At 40.3% G+C, this 17,386-nt stretch overlaps 1 protein-coding gene across 1 annotated transcript; it reads left to right on the forward strand.

Moving 5' to 3' along the window:
- The first annotated feature begins 2,327 nt into the window (after positions 1-2,327).
- Positions 2,328-12,119, forward strand: LOC137282453 (ankyrin repeat domain-containing protein 42-like). Its single transcript, XM_067814208.1, has 11 exons — positions 2,328-2,406; positions 3,949-4,121; positions 5,620-5,727; positions 6,185-6,304; positions 6,446-6,581; positions 7,168-7,368; positions 8,319-8,444; positions 9,259-9,492; positions 9,703-9,829; positions 10,248-10,380; positions 10,583-12,119. Exons 1-11 carry the CDS (start codon positions 2,400-2,402, stop codon positions 10,721-10,723), a joined length of 1,506 nt encoding a protein of 501 aa, XP_067670309.1. The 5' UTR covers positions 2,328-2,399; the 3' UTR covers positions 10,724-12,119.
- Positions 12,120-17,386: the final 5,267 nt, after the last annotated feature.

The raw sequence follows: 17,386 nt of genomic DNA on the forward strand, positions 1-17,386 counted from the left end.
ATAGAAACATCCAAACATCCAATAACACATCGTCGTAAACAAATTTAAATCACCTGATGTCATGAGTGTATATTCTGATTTGCTACCCCTTACACAGACGTTATCATAAAAACGTTTACATCAGGTTGCGGCGAGTGAGTATGGCTTGAACTATAAACAGTGTCCATCATAGCATGACTCTGCGTGTGTGTCTGTGTGTGTGTGCGCGTGTGTGTGTGTGTGTGCGTGTGTGTGAGAGAGAGAGAAGGGGAGAGAGAGAAAAGAAGACTAGGGAGAGTAATGGGAGATTCTCCAGACAGATACTACTTTCTTCAATTGCCCATATACTTTTGTAGTGCAGACAAACCAAACAGATTTAAAACAATCAGTGAATCCCCTGTGTACAGATATGGAGTAGACAAACCAAACAGATTTAAAACAATCAGTGAAAGCCCTGAGTACAGATATGGAGCAGACAAACCAACCAGGAAGACACACACAGTCTATACCGTACTCTCACTCACTAAACAAACTTGAGCACCTACAAACGTTCCCTTTCGCAAACTGATTGTTAGTCTCTGCACAGATATATACTGCCGCGCACTCAGTCATATATTGAGTACAAGGGTAGATGTGAACAGCTGGGTAATCACTGTTTGACAGTTACATTACACGAATGATATATCATCTGTAGTAATAGGCTCAAGTGAAGTGTGTTTACATAGCCACAGAGCTGACCTCCTCTCCACGCCATGACCTGGGTCAACCCAGATCTGATCAGTACGCGTTTAAAATCATATGGCCACCAGGTAGCAAGACTTCCCGAGTTGCCTCCCCTACTGCAGTGATTCACTCCAGGCGATGTCCTCTACATACGACATGGACGGATCCAGGAATATGAAAGGTGAAGATGTGGGATGGGGGATTCCCGCTCACCCCCCTGTCTATGGCTCCGCCGAGGCACAGAAAAATCTTCATGTGGAATATGGACTTAAACCATTTTCAAGTTTTCATTGGGTGTGTGGGGTGGGTGGGTGGTCTCATTCTCACTGAACCCAAACCACTCACCTTCACTCTCACTGGATCCGCCCTTGTGTAGCGAGTGTTTTCCATTACTAAATTTTCATCTTGTGAAAACATCCTCGCATTGTGCAAGACTGATGCAATAGTAAATATTTCAGTTTGATCGCATTACAATATATTATAACATCTCAGTAACGACGTAGCACTCAAAATGTTTCACGTCGTGAGTGCAGATGCCAAAGTTGGCATGAGGTTTGATGATTCAGGTGTTCTCATGCTGGAGTGAAAAGAATATGTGAAAGATAATCAGCTGAAGACTGATCTCTGCACTCTCTTGGATATTGGCGGGAATTATCTATCCGAAAACCGCTAACATTTTAGTGATTCGTGAACAATCGATTCAGCTATTGTTTCTGATTTCACATGAAAATGGATATTTTTTAGTCGTATATATCCATAGGTGTTCCGTATTCAGGAATTCAGCATAATTTAAATACGGCTGTATATTGTTTAAACTTAAAAATTATTAAGCATTCTCGAGGTGAGATACGGTTGATATCTCACACAGAAAATGAAAGCAAAGCAGAGATGAATTCAATTCTTATACATGTAAATAGATACATCAACAATATTAACATCACATATATCTATTGCTTATCTACTCATAGATCAAAATAATGTGGAAGTGATTTATCGGTGAATATACAACAAACTTGTTTATACAACGGCAATATGTGCGTACATGTGATGTCTCACACCAGGTGAATGAAAAATGACGAAATACATTATGCTTCCTGCACCCCGGCGTGTCGTGCAAATCATTGTCAAGATTCATCACATGGATACAAACCGATCAAAGTCTGAATGTTGTTCAGATTGCAACATCATCTGGCGCACGTTAAATTGTCAACATCTCCTTTATACGTTTGGATTCCTGTTGTATTCCTGTTACTGAAGACCTGTTGTACATACTTTTTTCTTAACGCCCCGATTTGTTATGTATTTTGATCAGTATTTGTAACATTTGATACTGTTAATAGTCGTTAAATCGACTGTTAAAGCATACCCCGCATTGCATATTATTGTCTTACGGAATGGCAACAACAGCCTTCGATTGATCAGGTTTCTACTTCAACTATTGTCCATTTTGTCACACAAGACAAGGGAATTATATAAATTCACTTTTAACACTAATTCTGTACCAGTAAAAAATGCGATCACACAAAAAATGAAAGTATTTAACAATTAACACAGCGATTCCGTAAAGGGTGATCCCGTTCCAGGTGTGGTCTGAACTCCGAGTTTGCGCGGAGCATGTGCGCGTTGTCCCGCAACAACGTAAACAAACCCCGACGGGCGGATCTGGTGGTTGGCTTTGATCTTTTCGAGTATTCGATATGCCAGGTAAATGTTGCTCTTCTAGTGTCAGATTAGATCACTGGAAACCTCTACAGTTAATGAACGCTCACAAAACATCTTGAACCCAAGTGCAATGTTTCTATAATTGGTATAAGGTGGTCTAGCGTGGAATCATTTCAATCAACAAGTGCTGTGTTATGTGTGATCTGCTGTTATGATCCCATGTTATTGTCAGTTCTGGTCGTGTTACTCTTCACAGCCGCTAACTACAATCGCTAACTAAAGGATGTCTGAGTGAATATGACCAACTCACCCAAGATTAGCTATTTTTCACACGGATGTCAACACAGCTAACAATTTCACATTGTCACAACAGAAAGTGATATCGAGTTCATGGATGTCAACTGCTCCATCACGAGGAGCACAACGTGTCGGAGTACATCCTTACTTCTTCATGAGGTTGTCAGAGAGTTGTCACGACATTAATTATGCTTTCGTTGTTACCGGTTACAACGTTGTAGCCTGACGTTACCCATCTACAACCTTCTCACAATGTTGCAAAAACATTGCGAGTTCTCTGGGAAATTTGAGATATGTCAGTATGAGTTATAACAGTTGCTCCACTGGTGTACCCATTCACTGATACTATCTGAACTCCAAACCAACAAAATATCGAAAAGGGGCATACAAACTGGTGTGTGACATGATGTTTTGCAAAAGAATCCTGGATAATATGTTCCCAATTTTCATATCATAATGTACCTGATGGAACTGTTACAGTATGTGTATATCAAGTACATCATGTTTCTAGGGTATGTTCAAATACCCTGAAATATACACACATATATTCTCAGAACAACTACTGAACATTTAAATGTATCTGGGTGAAATGTATTGATCATTATGACATTACCTATCAGATCAGTTGGTAAAATGGTCATGTATTCTGACATCTCCACTGTCGATTATTGTGAGACTGAAAGAAAACAATCCACACCACAATGACCTGTACACTTTGTGGAGATGAGGCTTGGTATCATGAACATAATTTTCGACATGACTGGGAACAGTTCACTGGGCAGGGGGAATTTTAATCACTGAATACATGTGCAGTCAATATGCTAGCACATGAAACATAGTCAGTTTGCATATATTCAACAGCAGAACACTTTGTCATTTTTACTTAATGCTGTAACAATAGAGATAGATAGAGCCAGTACATTCTGACAAGGGAAATATATCCAATATTCCTGCAGGTACCATAGCTCAAAAAGAGACCTAGTACTTCTGACAAGGGAAATATATCCTATATCCCTGCAGGTACCATAGCTCAAAAAGAAACCCAGTACTTCTGACAAGGGTAATATATCAATATATCCTATATCCCTGCAGGTACCATAGCTCAAAAAGAAACCCAGTATTTCTGACAAGGGTAATATATATCCAATATCCTTGGAGGTAGCAGGACTCAAACAGCGACCCAGTAATTCTGACACAGGTGATATATCCAATAGCCCTGCAGGTACTAACAGCTCAAAGAGAGACCCAGTTATTCTGACATGAGTAATATATCCAAACTCCCTGCAGGTACCACAGCTCAGAGAGTACCAGGCCAGAGCCAGACAATCCATGATGTTGTGAAGAACAGTGATGTGTTCCACCTGGAGGCAATGGTCAAGAATGGTGCCAGTATCAATGAGGTTGATGAACGAGACAACTTCACCCCACTCCATGCAGCATGTAATGTAGGGGCCTTAGAGGTAAGACAGGTTCCCAGGAAAATTGTTAAATATTTTCATGCCCCTCAATTTTAGTTCTTATTGAAGGTATTTTGTTTTCATTTTGTTACAGTTAAAAATGGCCGTGACAAAAGGTATGAGAAATCCCCTCAGAACCAACAAAATATAACACTGAGAAGTCTGAAATTTTCAATAATTGTATTCAGCAAAAACAAAGGCAAGATACAAAAGATTACAACAGAGGTTTCATGTACAATGCAACTGAGTCAAGTCTAAAGTAATGTGTCACAGATATAATGTCAACTCACCGAAGTCTTGGTGTGAGAGTGAGAAACAGTTTTACTGAATGTAAGACAGCAAGCGGTCAGGTGGTGGTTGTAGGTCAAGTATTGACGAAGATTGATGATGGCCGAATGATGTACTCTGGTTATTATGTGTGTCTGTGTCTCGTCTCAACACACCCACCATCCTTTATATACACGGTCACTGATTCGTGAATATTCGAGCACGTACGACTGTCACCATCAACGTAGAATTCTCTAGTAGTCTCCTGGAAGGATAACAATTAATCAAGGGAGGCAACTCTAGAGCACTTCCTTAAAGGCCTCCAGCCAAAATACTAAAAGCACTGAACATTTATGATGCGAAATGTGACCCATAATAATTATCACTTGATCAGTAATACAGTTTACAGAAAATACTCTCTCGTTACAACATTCAGTGTTTAACATAGCTCTGTACTCCTACTGAATCATGCATGTGCACAGGTGATAGTGAGAAACAGAAACTACCCTAGATTGTTTGGTCCCCATGTTTGTGTCTCACATGGTCTGTTGTGTCTCTTATGGTCTGTGTCTCACATGGTCTGTGTCTCACGTGAACAGTTCTCAATGATCTGTATCTCGTATGGCCTGTGCCCCATATGATCTGTATCTTGCATTATCTAGGTCTCATATGATCTGTGCCTCACATGGTCTCTGTCCTATATGATCTTTGTCTCATATGATCTGTGTCTCTTTAGGTTTGTGTCTCATATGGTCTATGTTTCATTAGGTTTGCATCTAACATGGTCTATACGTTATGTGATCTGTGTCTCACATGGTCTGTGGCTCATGTGGTGGGTGTCTCAAATGATCTTTGTCTCACATGGTCTGTCTGATGTGCTCAGTGTCTCCTACGATTTGTGTCTCACATGGTCCGTCTCATATAGTCGGTGTCTCAAATGATCTGTGTCTCATATGGGCTGTGTCTCACATGGTCTGTGGCTCATGTGGTCAGTGTCTCATATGATCTGTGTTTCATATGATCAGCGACTTGCATGGTCTATGTGGCCCTTGCTTCATATGGCCTAAGTCTCACTAGGTCTGCATATAACATAACCTGTGTCTAAAGTGGTCTAATAATAAACAAATTTATGTTTAATTTTTTGGTTAATATATATTGGACAAAAGGCATTTTCATTTCATCCATGTTTTGGTGAAACAAATTCTGCAATCTGTGAGTGTACATTTACTTTCAGTGTGTGCACTGGTTGCTCTGGCATGGTGCAGATGCCACTGTGACTACGCCCCGTGGCTGGACCCCTGGACATATTGCTGCCATTAGAGGTCAGGACGGCTGCCTCCAGGTGAGTTGCTGATATCAGGGGTTAGGTTGGCTGTCTCCAGGTGAGTTAGTCCCATGACCGGACCCCGTGAGTTATTGCTGATATCAGAGATCAGGACCAACAGAATTTCTGCAACTTCTCCCAACACTCTCCACTCATGCATCTGACATGAGGCTTCAAACTATCAAAACATGAATCTGAATCATCCAGGAGGAATGGAACATACATTTTACTTGAGCCAGTCATGGTCAAGAGTTTGTCAGACCCAAACAAAGTAATATCTCCAGTACAATAAGTATATGCCATCTTCCTTTCTTATGTAAAGTGGATTGATAAATGATGATATATTTTGACTTAGTCCTCTGAGTAATAGCCCATTGAATCGGTGCACTGAGAAACACAGCAGTGTTAAGCCACAATGTCATGAAGTGATTGAGGGTCTGGAATACATACATTTACAGTTGTGTTGTGCTTCCAGGCCCTGGCTAACAATGGTATTAGTCTGACAGGGAAGGACACTCGTGGCAGCACCCCTCTACACTTGGCAGCCGCCCATGGCAACTCCTTCAGCCTCCACACCATACTGAGGACAGGAGTGGTAAGTCTCAGCGCCTCCCTTTCACACACCATACACTGAACTGAACCATTAATTCTATCTGTGATACAGGCGGTTATGTACATAGTCATAAACTACTGCAATAAAAGACAAATTCTGATGACAGTGGTGAATTTATGGCAGGATGTGAATGCCCTGGACAAGCATGGATGGACACCGATCCACTCATCCGCATATCATGGCCGTCTGGGATGCATCCAGTTGCTAGTTAAATGGGGTGGTTATCTTGATGAAGTGGAAAACAATGGCAACACACCAGGTATGTACACAGCCCAGTGTGCAATATAGCCACTAGCCCATTAGACCCTGGCTAGTAAAATCCTCTTGGGCCAGTAAATCTCCAGTCTCTAGACTGGCTAGTGAGTTTTCATGGAGTCATCTTTTAAATATATCTAGTTAATAGTATGATGGTTTTATTATTTATAGTCCAAAATTTGTTCCACAGAAGATATCACTTGTGTGAGATCAGACAATAGCTCCTAGGAGATATCATATGACAGTAGATTTTGTACAGTGCTCTGACAATGCTATCACATCATGAAGTTGATGATGTCACAATGCTATGACATCGCTGCACTGGCAGTACTGTGTTCAGAGATGTACATTTTTCATTGAAACTAATGAAGAATGATTTAGATGATAAATAGAATCTCACCCTCGTATCTACTGATATCAGTTATATCAACACTCGTTGATATAAAGTAAAAATATACTGGTCAAGTCTCAGATATTTGTTACTTTATCAACTTGTGTTATATTTGATATCAGTAGACACTTGGGTGAGATTCTTTATGTATGGTTCCAGTCTATACATATCCATTGATTCCATTGTGGTGTGTGTGCAGCCCACCTGGCAGCTATGGAGGGTCACCTGCCCTGCCTCAAGTACATCGTCACCAACTCCGGCAACACCATGCACACACTAGGTGCTAGGAACGACAACGGGGAAACGCCCAAAGACCTGGCCCAACAGTTCTACAAGGAAAACATCCTGGAGTACATCAACAACATAGAGTGGGAGAGAGATCACCCAGTGGAGGCTGAGAGTGAGTTTCAGACATCAGTGTCAGACATCTGTATCAGAAATCAATATTAGACACCTGTATCAGGCATCTGTATCAGAAATCAGTGTTAGACATCTGTCTCAGACATATGCATCAGAAGTCAGTGTTAAACACCTGTATCAGACATCTGTATCAGACATCTGTCACCGGTAGTTGTATCAGAAATCAGTGTTAAACGCCTATATCAGACATCACTATTGTATATCTGTCTCAGACATTTGTATCAGAAATCAATGTTAGACACCTGTGCCAGACATCTACATCAGAAATCAGTGTTAGACATCTGTATCAGACATCTGTATCAGAAATCAGTGTTAGACACCTGTATCAGACATGTGTATCAGAAATCAGTGTTAGGCACCTGTATCAGACATCTATATCAGAAATCTGTGTGAGAACATCTGTCTCAAAAATCAGTGTTAGATATCTGTCTCAGACATTTATGTGAGAAATCAGTGTTTAGACACCTGTATCAGACATCTCTTTCAGAAATCAGTGTTGGACACCTGTATCAGACATAAGTGTCATGCATCGATGTCAGACATGAGTGCTAAACATCTTTGCCTCGTGTTCTGTCTGATGCAAGTACCTTGGCGTTGTAGGTTAAGCATTCCCTGTACCACGTCCTCTGATACATGTAGCTCTGTGTTGTAGAACAAGCATCCTGTCTAATACAAGTGCCTCTGTTGTAGAACAAGCATCCTGTCTAATACAAGTGCCTCTGTGTTGTAGAACAAGCATCCTGTCTAATACAAGTACCTCTGTTTTGTAGAACAAGCATCCTGTCTAATACAAGTACCTCTGTTTTGTAGAACAAGCATCCTGTCTAATACAAGTGCCTCGGTTTTGTAGAACAAGCATCCTGTCTAATACAAGTGCCTCTGTTTTGTAGAACAAGCATCCTGTCTAATACAAGTACCTTTGTGTTGTAGATCTGGCATTCCCTGCACATGTTGCGGCCTCCAATGGAGACTTGGATCATGTGAGAATGTTGGTGGAGAATGGTGTTGTAAACATTAATGAGAGGGATGACAAGGGATCAACACCAGCTCACAAAGGTAGGCACACTTGCTTTATCCAAATTCACAGTTTTCCCAGAAATTATTGAGAAAATCTTTGTTTCCTATCATAGATAACATAATTTTGAAACAGGTGTTACATTATGTAGTTAGGTACTCAATATTGGAGTCAACGCTTGTATGCTTCATAATGAACCTTACTGCATCAAGAGTTATCTCCCTTGGTGTTGCCAGACGGTTCCCTTTCTTGACATGGCACATTTGACAGCAGAAGGAAAAAGGAAGCTGGTTCAGTATGATTTGGGGTGTTACTTATGCAAAAGAGTGACAATGTTGTGTATTTTCGCTGGAAATTTGACAAAGGAGCTATGTGTTGACATCATAAATGATCATCTCCTTCCATCTACCTGAAGACTATATGAAGACAGCTGCACTTTCCAGTCTCATAAAAACCCCAAACACTGTGAGGCCTACACAAAACTATGGTTGTCGGACATAAATGTTCAAGTTTTTTTACTGGCCCAGCTACAGCCCAGATCTTAACCCTATTCAGATGTGTAGGGACTAATGAAGGACAGAATAGTGCAAAAAGGACTTACTAATATTAAGGATATGGAGAAAGAAGTGGTTAAATATTATGATACACTGTCATATGATTTCTCAGGAACTCTGATATGTAGTGTACCTAGGTTCAGTCAGTCATGTATTGCAAGGCAAGGAGGTCTCACAAAGTTATTAAAAGACTTAGAGACTGTAAGAGAATCATATCTCAACATATTCATTTAAGTAAAGCTTCTAAAATATATATACTTTGCTGAAACAAGTACCATATGTCCCATGTGTTATTGTCCAGCCGCTGGCCAGGGCCACATCCACGTGCTACAGTGGCTTACAGAGATGGGGGCAGACATGGCCATCATGAACCAAGCTGGAGAAACTCCAAAGGATGTGGCTCGCAGGTTCTCGCAGCTGGCCTGCATCAAGCTTCTTGGAGGTGACACAGAGCAGGATACTGAAGTAGTTGTTGACGAGCCCCGCGAAGAGGAGATGGGCGGAGATACTCGGTCCAATGAGGCTATGGCCAGGGGTAGGCTTCCGGACCATGTCCACCACAACAATGACTTCTTCACGAAGTTTTGTTATATAATATTCTCTCAAACGTACTTCTACTGATGTAGATCATGATTGATCAACAATAAGCGTACAGTTATGTCTCTATCATCTAAGCACATGATCCCTACACATCTGCCATTGTTGCTTTAGGGTAAATGTCATTAAGCTGTTTTTGTAATGACAGGTCGTGCCAAGATGCGTGTGGATGAACTGGAGCGTCTCCTGGAGATTGCCAAGAAAAACTTCAGCCAGCTTGGTGGCACCATGGTGGAGGACAGACATCGCTTACAACTGATGAGAGACAAGGATCAGTAAGTCCACCCTGATATAAGGAGAGATAATTTCCACTCTGATATATGGAGGGGAGATGTGCACTTTTACAATGATATATTCATGATTCTATTTCTGTCTGATGGTTGCCACGTGAACTATCTGAGGAAATATCTGGAACTACATTCTGTTTGACTCAAAAGCGTCTCGATTAATTACAGTCTAACTCAAAAAGCAGTAAACATATAATGTTCAAGAAGCACATGCACAACTGTCGACAGAAGTTATTGATTCATTAACCTGTGCTGTGCAGTCTCCATCCTTTCTCGTACACCTTTTGAGCCTTTTGAGCCAAATGGACTGTATATGAGTCAGTATGTACACAAGCTATAAGAGAGGCATACATTTGTTCAGATGTTGTTGCATACTGAGGTGTTCACGTGAGCTTGGTCTTTGCAGCACCATCAAGGAGTTGGAGACACTGCTGGAGTATGAGAGGGTCAAGCGAGAGAAACTGGAGTGTCAGCTGGACGACTTCCGGCGGGAGCTGGCCTTCCTGCGTTCACACCTGGACAACACAAAGATGGACCATGTAAGTACCCAGCGAGACCTGCTTAATGATTGTGAGTACCCAGCATCTGCATGCATGTGCAGCCTGTATGTACATACAATAATACGAAAGGCAATGTAGAACCCTGCCTTACCTAACTGATCTTGTGTCTGTGTGTACATGTGCCTGCAACATGTTTGTTTCAGTGTGTTATGTGTCAGTCTGAAATAACTGCATGTTTCAGATGAGTGATGAGGACTTGAGACAAAGGTCCCGCAAGAAGAGATCTGGGTCAGCAAAGAAGAAGAGCTACGGTGATAGTGGTGTGTTCATCAGGAGAAGTGTAACAGTTCCAACTAAAGGCAGCCGCACTCGGATTGTATAGCATGTTCACCCTGTACAGATACCACACTCCTCAGTATAAATGTAGGGTATTCACTTCAATACTGTACCAGTGTATGGTACAGACTCATAGTAAGGTGACTTCAGAGTCCTTTCTGTCATCATCAGATGTCTGGACGCTTATAGTGTAGTGCAACCCAGAGGGCTGCCCTGTAATATATTTTCAAACTGAGAGATTTACTTCAGTTATGGATTTCTAACTTTTTGTTTTGTTTTCTGTTCCTAATTATGATGCTGTGCTACACACATGCCCAGTCTACTGAACACCACAACTGTGAGCTTGTACCCTGGCACCAACTTCCAGGAAGTACAAATTGAGTTGGTCAAGTGCTCTAGTGGTAGAGCGGTCAAGGGAAGCATCATATCTAACAAAGAAGCAGTAACAATATACCTTCATCCTGCCTCCCCTATTCAGGAATACAGGGCCACACTATGGGCCCATAAAGCTTGGTCTAGTTTGCAGATGCTGTCTCAGTAAATAGTAGCAATAGTCATTAACTTGCCTCCTGCCAACAGAGGGAGACCTACATTCTATATGTCTCTATGTATTAAAGTACTCGAGGAAATAGAAATAAAATGGATTTTGGTGATTATTTTTTCAAATTCATTCAAAAGTAGTCATAACAAATATCAAAATGACTAGGCTTTTCCCTTCTGGGCCTTTTAATTTGGCTCTCTAATCATCATCCAAAATGCCATTTTGCAGGTGAAAATAGCAAAAATGTGCATATCATTAACAAATTTAGAAACATAACAATCAACAATGGATGGTAACAACTACCTGCAGCACTCTTTAGACAGGAAGATGGATTTGCATGGGTGTTGCCATAGTGATTGTGAAAATGACTCTCAAAGCTATGAATGAACTCATAAAAATAGTAAACTTTCAACAAGAGTACAGGCATGAAAAGTCTAATGAGAAGATCCCTAAATCAGTTCTTTTGTTTATCAATTTGGACATTTTTCATGAAATGTATACATTCCATTTGTATACTTTAGTTTGCATGAGAAACATACATTTTGACTTTGCTGAAATTTCAAGCATTGAAACTGACACGATTTGGGCTCCAGTAAACTCATCTATTTCAGTTGAATTTACAAAAAGTGTTACAAGCAAAAGTTGCAATAAAACATAGTTGTAGAATATTTAACAATCAAACTTTTTTTGTGTTCAAAATTCCGAAATACAAGCAAAAAACTATTTTAACCGTATTTCCATGAGTACTACAGGTGCTACTGTTGTATATATTTGTATGTGTTGTATGATATATTCCACATATATATCTGTACAGTCAAGTTTCCACTCATAGGTTTCAATGTCCCCCTGCTTTTCCTTGTAATAATAAAGTATTGCAAATAAATTTACAAGTACCTTTTAATGATTGTTTTTTAATGATTTTTCCAGAGCTTGTTGTGCAGATTGGATCTCAGTTGACCATGCTTACATTTCTACTCACAAGTGTTGACTGTCTGGATCCCAGTTGACCATGCTTATATTTTCAGTCATCAAGTGTATGACTGTCTGGAACCCAGTTGACCCTGTCTATATTTTTAATCACAAGTGTATGAATGTCTGGAACCCAATTGACCATGCTTATATTTCTACTCACGAGTGTTTGGCTGTCTGGATCCCAGTTGACCATGCTTATATTTCTACTCACAAGTGTATGACTGTCTGGATCCCAGTTTTCCATTCTTATACTTCTTCTCACAAGTGTATGACTGTCTGGATCCCAGTTGACTATGCATATATTTCTGCTCACAAGTGTATGACTGTCAGGAACCCAGTTGAACATGCTTATATTTCTACTCACATATCTTGCACACACACAGGTAATGATGGCGCTGAATTAAGACACAGATAAAAGCAGTTGTTTCATAATTCACTAGTAGCCTAACAAGGCTTACTCTATAAGCCATTCGGTTTACCCTTTAAATATCACATTCTGTGCGAAATAATCTACACGGAAACGGTAGGTAGGTTTTAACCATTTTCTTCCGCGCTACGACGAAACATCGCCATTCATATGTATGGCTGTTTGAACATGTAAGAAGCGGGTGTAAAATATGGCGACGACGGTCATTCTGGGTGGAAGGAGGAAAGAGACCATCTAAAGTCGCTGCCTGTCAGTCACTAACATTGCTAAAAACTGTTGTGGGTGTGGTTTCCTCGCTTGACATGCAGTACAGTAGGATTTGACCCCACATACGCCGGCAGTGGGGAAACCTGAGTGAACAGTAACTACAGACTGTCGTTCTCCACCACCTTGCCATGACCCAACGTACGGGATTCAGGAAGTAGCTGATTGTAGATCAGCCCGATAACCTGTGCAAACATACACACTGAATTACGTAAGATCACTCACGGTATCGTGTCAGTCTATCGCGTACGATCAAAACGTATTGCCTTCTAGTTATTCGAGTGGTACATCGTCACAAGAACACTGTAAAACCAGGGAGTCTCTAGAGATTGTAGATTATCACCGGTAAAACGTAGATCGTCACAAGAACTCTGTAAAACCAGGGAGTCTCTAGAGATTGTAGATCATCACCGGTAAAACGTAGATCGTCACAAGAACACTGTAAAACCAGGGAGTCTCTAGAGATTGTAGATCATCACCGGTAAAACGTAGATCGTCACAAGAACACTGTAAAACCAGGGAGTCTCTAGAGATTGTAGATTATCACCGGTAAAACGTAGATCGTCACAAGAACACTGTAAAACCAGGGAGTCTCTAGAGATTGTAGATTATCACCGGTAAAACGTAGATCGTCACAAGAACACTGTAAAACCAGGGAGTCTCTAGAGATTGTAGATTAACACTGGTAAAACGTACATCGTCACAAGAACACATGCAGTCAAACGTACATAGTCACGAGCATGCAATCAAGGGTACATCGTCACGAGGGTACAGCCACGGGTACATCATCACGTGTACAACCACGAGTGAGTAAGTGAGTTTAGTTTTACGTCGCACTCAGCAATATTCCAGCGGCGTACAACCACGAGTAGATTGACACGAAGATGCAGGACTTCACGGATGTACTGTGACGAGCACACAACCATGGGTACATTGCCACTAGCATACAATCAAGGGTACACCGTCAGTGGGGTGCAGTACAGTACAGTGACGAGGTTACAACCACGGGTGCACCGTAACGACAAAATAACGAAAAGTAAATCATCACATGGAGACAGAAACCAGTCTTACAATGGTCATCTAGAAAGGTCGCACACGATATATTTCTTAAGTTACTGAAAAAGACATTGCAGTTAGCAGCGTGAGGTGGTACGTGATTTGTGGCATGTTTAGTCTACAGTTATGACATGACGTATCATTTTCATTGATAAAACATAAAGTCTTAGAGATACGGTCCGAAAACAAAGTGCAAACTCAGACTCTATGCGAATACGTATACTGCTGCACAGCTGTAAGGAGTGGTGAGGCGGTCGCTGAGCTCACTACCGCTGTCCTCAACATATTCGGATATGGTTATATCTGTTCTCGTCTCATCATAGTCTCCAAGTTGCCTTGCAGCCTGCTTCAAAATGTATGCATAGTGTTGATAGTATTTGTATTCATGATGCCATCACTCTGAAGGAAGACCTGTCCCAGCGCCTAAATATATTTTCACCGGGAATCAAACCATATAACGCATGTTCACCACACAACACAATAACATAAACCCTTTCCCACTTAGGTCCTTTTGTCTTCATAGCCAGCTTGGGCTTTCAGTTAGACTTTACACTCTTACACATTACAAGGTTTGTGGTCACTCCATATTCAATCGCCAGTGTTGATATATCATATGTCCATTTGCTGGGACATATCTTTGGATCGCATTCTGACGTAATTTGGCTAGTTTATTTACTTATAGTGTGAAATACCCCTCGGCCCAGACACCTGGTAGGTTTATGTATTGTTTATGTATCATCTATATCGAATGAAACACATTTTGTGCACAGTAATTGGTTACTGAAGCAACTATTTTACAAAGTTATAGCATATGTATGAATTATATGTGTATATCTGTGTTAATAGCATGTGTATATTCCTACATTGTTATATTGTACATCTGATTGTTTCAGGGCTATTGTTTTCACCATTGCTTAATGAGGAACAACAAAAGTAGCTTCTGTTGTCTGTACGTGACTGACGCAGAAGCAGAGGTGACCATCCCATAACAACCAGTGGTTATGTTTGAGACACACCGCTGCATCGGAATTTTGAGGCTATGTCTCGGAATATGTTTCTTTTAGAGGCTGATTAGGGATCAGCACTTTCACTTTGACATTCAAACACCTTCCACGAATCTTATGGAAGTATTGACTAAAGTATCTGTCAAAACTGCAATCATTAGTTTCACTTCAAGTGCCCATATTTGGCATGGTGTCCTGAAATTGATCTGCGAAATCAATGAGTTTATCTCTCTTGCTATGTGGTTTGAAAAAAAATACAACTTTCTCAAGACAGACAGGTTACAGTGGATTCTTGATGGTTTGTCATTGAAACAGAAACATTGCTCCTTCACAATGGTTAAAAGGCAGATGAGACCAGATGGAGATAAATTTCATTAAGAACCCCGTCTCCTGCAACTTCCGCCGCACAATACACAGACGTTATCCCAGGTTGTTAGCTCGACTGTGCTGTTGCACGCGCGATTCAGTGGGTCGTTTACTTACTAGTAAATGAATGCTGCAATGGTGCAACGCACAGGATATTATCTGTAGTTGGAAACTTGTGTTTGTCATCCGAAGATTACATAACAGCAGCTGGATATACCGACAACAAAAGCCTCATACTGTTAAAGATCACATATACTCTAGGGGGTGCAAATGCATAAATCACTCATTGGCATCGTTATAAATGAAACCCCGTAATTAAAACTGCTCATTTAGATCTTTAATTGCCTTAAAGCGACCTTTTTGATAACAGTGCACAATTCTCAACCGCAAACGAAATTTCAACCAATCAGAGCGGTGCGTCTCTGGGACGTAATAGTAGGTATAGATATGAGGATCTATGCAGAATTCATCTATATTTCAGGGGGTAGAGTATTCCGTTTACAGGTTTGTACAAACATGAAATCGCGAAAGCTGTTGTGAAAAATGAAAGCTATATGTTCTCACTATCCACTATCATTCAGTTTTGCTCGCCTGCTTTGCCTATAGTTTCCGGGTTACAGCCCTTGTTTTCATAGACGATTCTGTCCAAATCATTTGGTGTCGCTTGGTGGTAATCCGTGTTAGGTGGTATAAACCTACACGTTATTTGTCATCATTCACTTGATGCTCAGTTAATGAATTTATAACATGTATAATTAGTGGTAACGCCACTTAGATTACCCGACACAGGTCCCCATTTGATCATGTCTTGATCGATCAAAGGATTAACTGATAACACGCTGATTGATTAATTACTTTTATGCGGACTTAAATGGGCATTTGTCATTAGGTCAATCAATCAATCAATCTTTTAATCAGTACTCAAAGGCCACAGCCTATAGTACAATATAAAGTACAGTATATAGAATCATTTTAGACATACATGTATTTACAGTATTATGTGCTATTATGTTTTCATACAACATTTTTTGTGACATTCGGACGATGGTCGGTGGCAATTACTCTTACCTGAGTTCCATAGCATGATGCATAAACATAGCAACATTCTGGATTACATCAGGATTCTTGCAGTTTAGTAAGGAATACAATTTACCTATAGATGGATGGACATAATAAAATTCTTTAAGGTACATTTTACGTAGCGTATCATACAATGGACATATGAGCGAAAAAAATATATTAGTTTTCTAATATATTAATATTGCACGATTTACACAATCTGTCTTCTCTGTTTATCTTCATAAACCTACCTTTTTCGATACACAAGTCATGTGATGAACAGCGAAAACGTGCTAAACTACACGTGCTATTTTTTTTTATCGTGACACATGACAGATAATGCTCGGTATAAATGTATGGCTTAAAGGATGCATAGTGTTCACATTTCGTAGAAGTGGAAAGTTTCTCAAGCCAGTTCTGTTGGTCTATATCTTTCAATCTCTGTGTAAATAGCCTAATAAACGTTGAGGGAGTCTCAACATACTGCTCATACCACATATGACTAAAGCCTATTGTAAATAAAAAATGTTTTACCTTCGTAAACTAATTTGTGTGTCCTTTTCTGTCATATAAAATCATCATTTCATAACAATTTTTTTTGTAAACGGTAAGACGACATACGTAAATGTCTTTGCCAATATTTGATTTGTTTAATTTGCGAATTTATAATAAGAGGAAACCTACCACACTCACCATAAATCAGTATACTATGTGTGCTCCTCTTTACCCCAAGAAACTTCTTGCAGGCAAATAAATGAACTCTTTCTAGTTGGTCAAAGTATTGCGATCCCCAAACTTCTGCCCCGTATAATTGAATCGGACTGACTTTAACATCAAATATTCTGTAGAAGGATGCTAAGTTTAAATCTCCAAGTATTTTAAGTTTTTCAATATGCCTATAACACCGTTTGTGCTTGAATAGATGCGTACTTTGCATGAGTTGACCAAGAAAGATGATTGGTGAAATATACACCTAGATATTTGTATGAAGTTGTTGAGTCAATCTGGTTGCCTTTATAG

The sequence above is a fragment of the Haliotis asinina genome, chromosome 4, assembly GCF_037392515.1.
Source record: "Haliotis asinina isolate JCU_RB_2024 chromosome 4, JCU_Hal_asi_v2, whole genome shotgun sequence".
Classification (NCBI taxonomy): Eukaryota; Metazoa; Mollusca; class Gastropoda; order Lepetellida; family Haliotidae; genus Haliotis; species Haliotis asinina.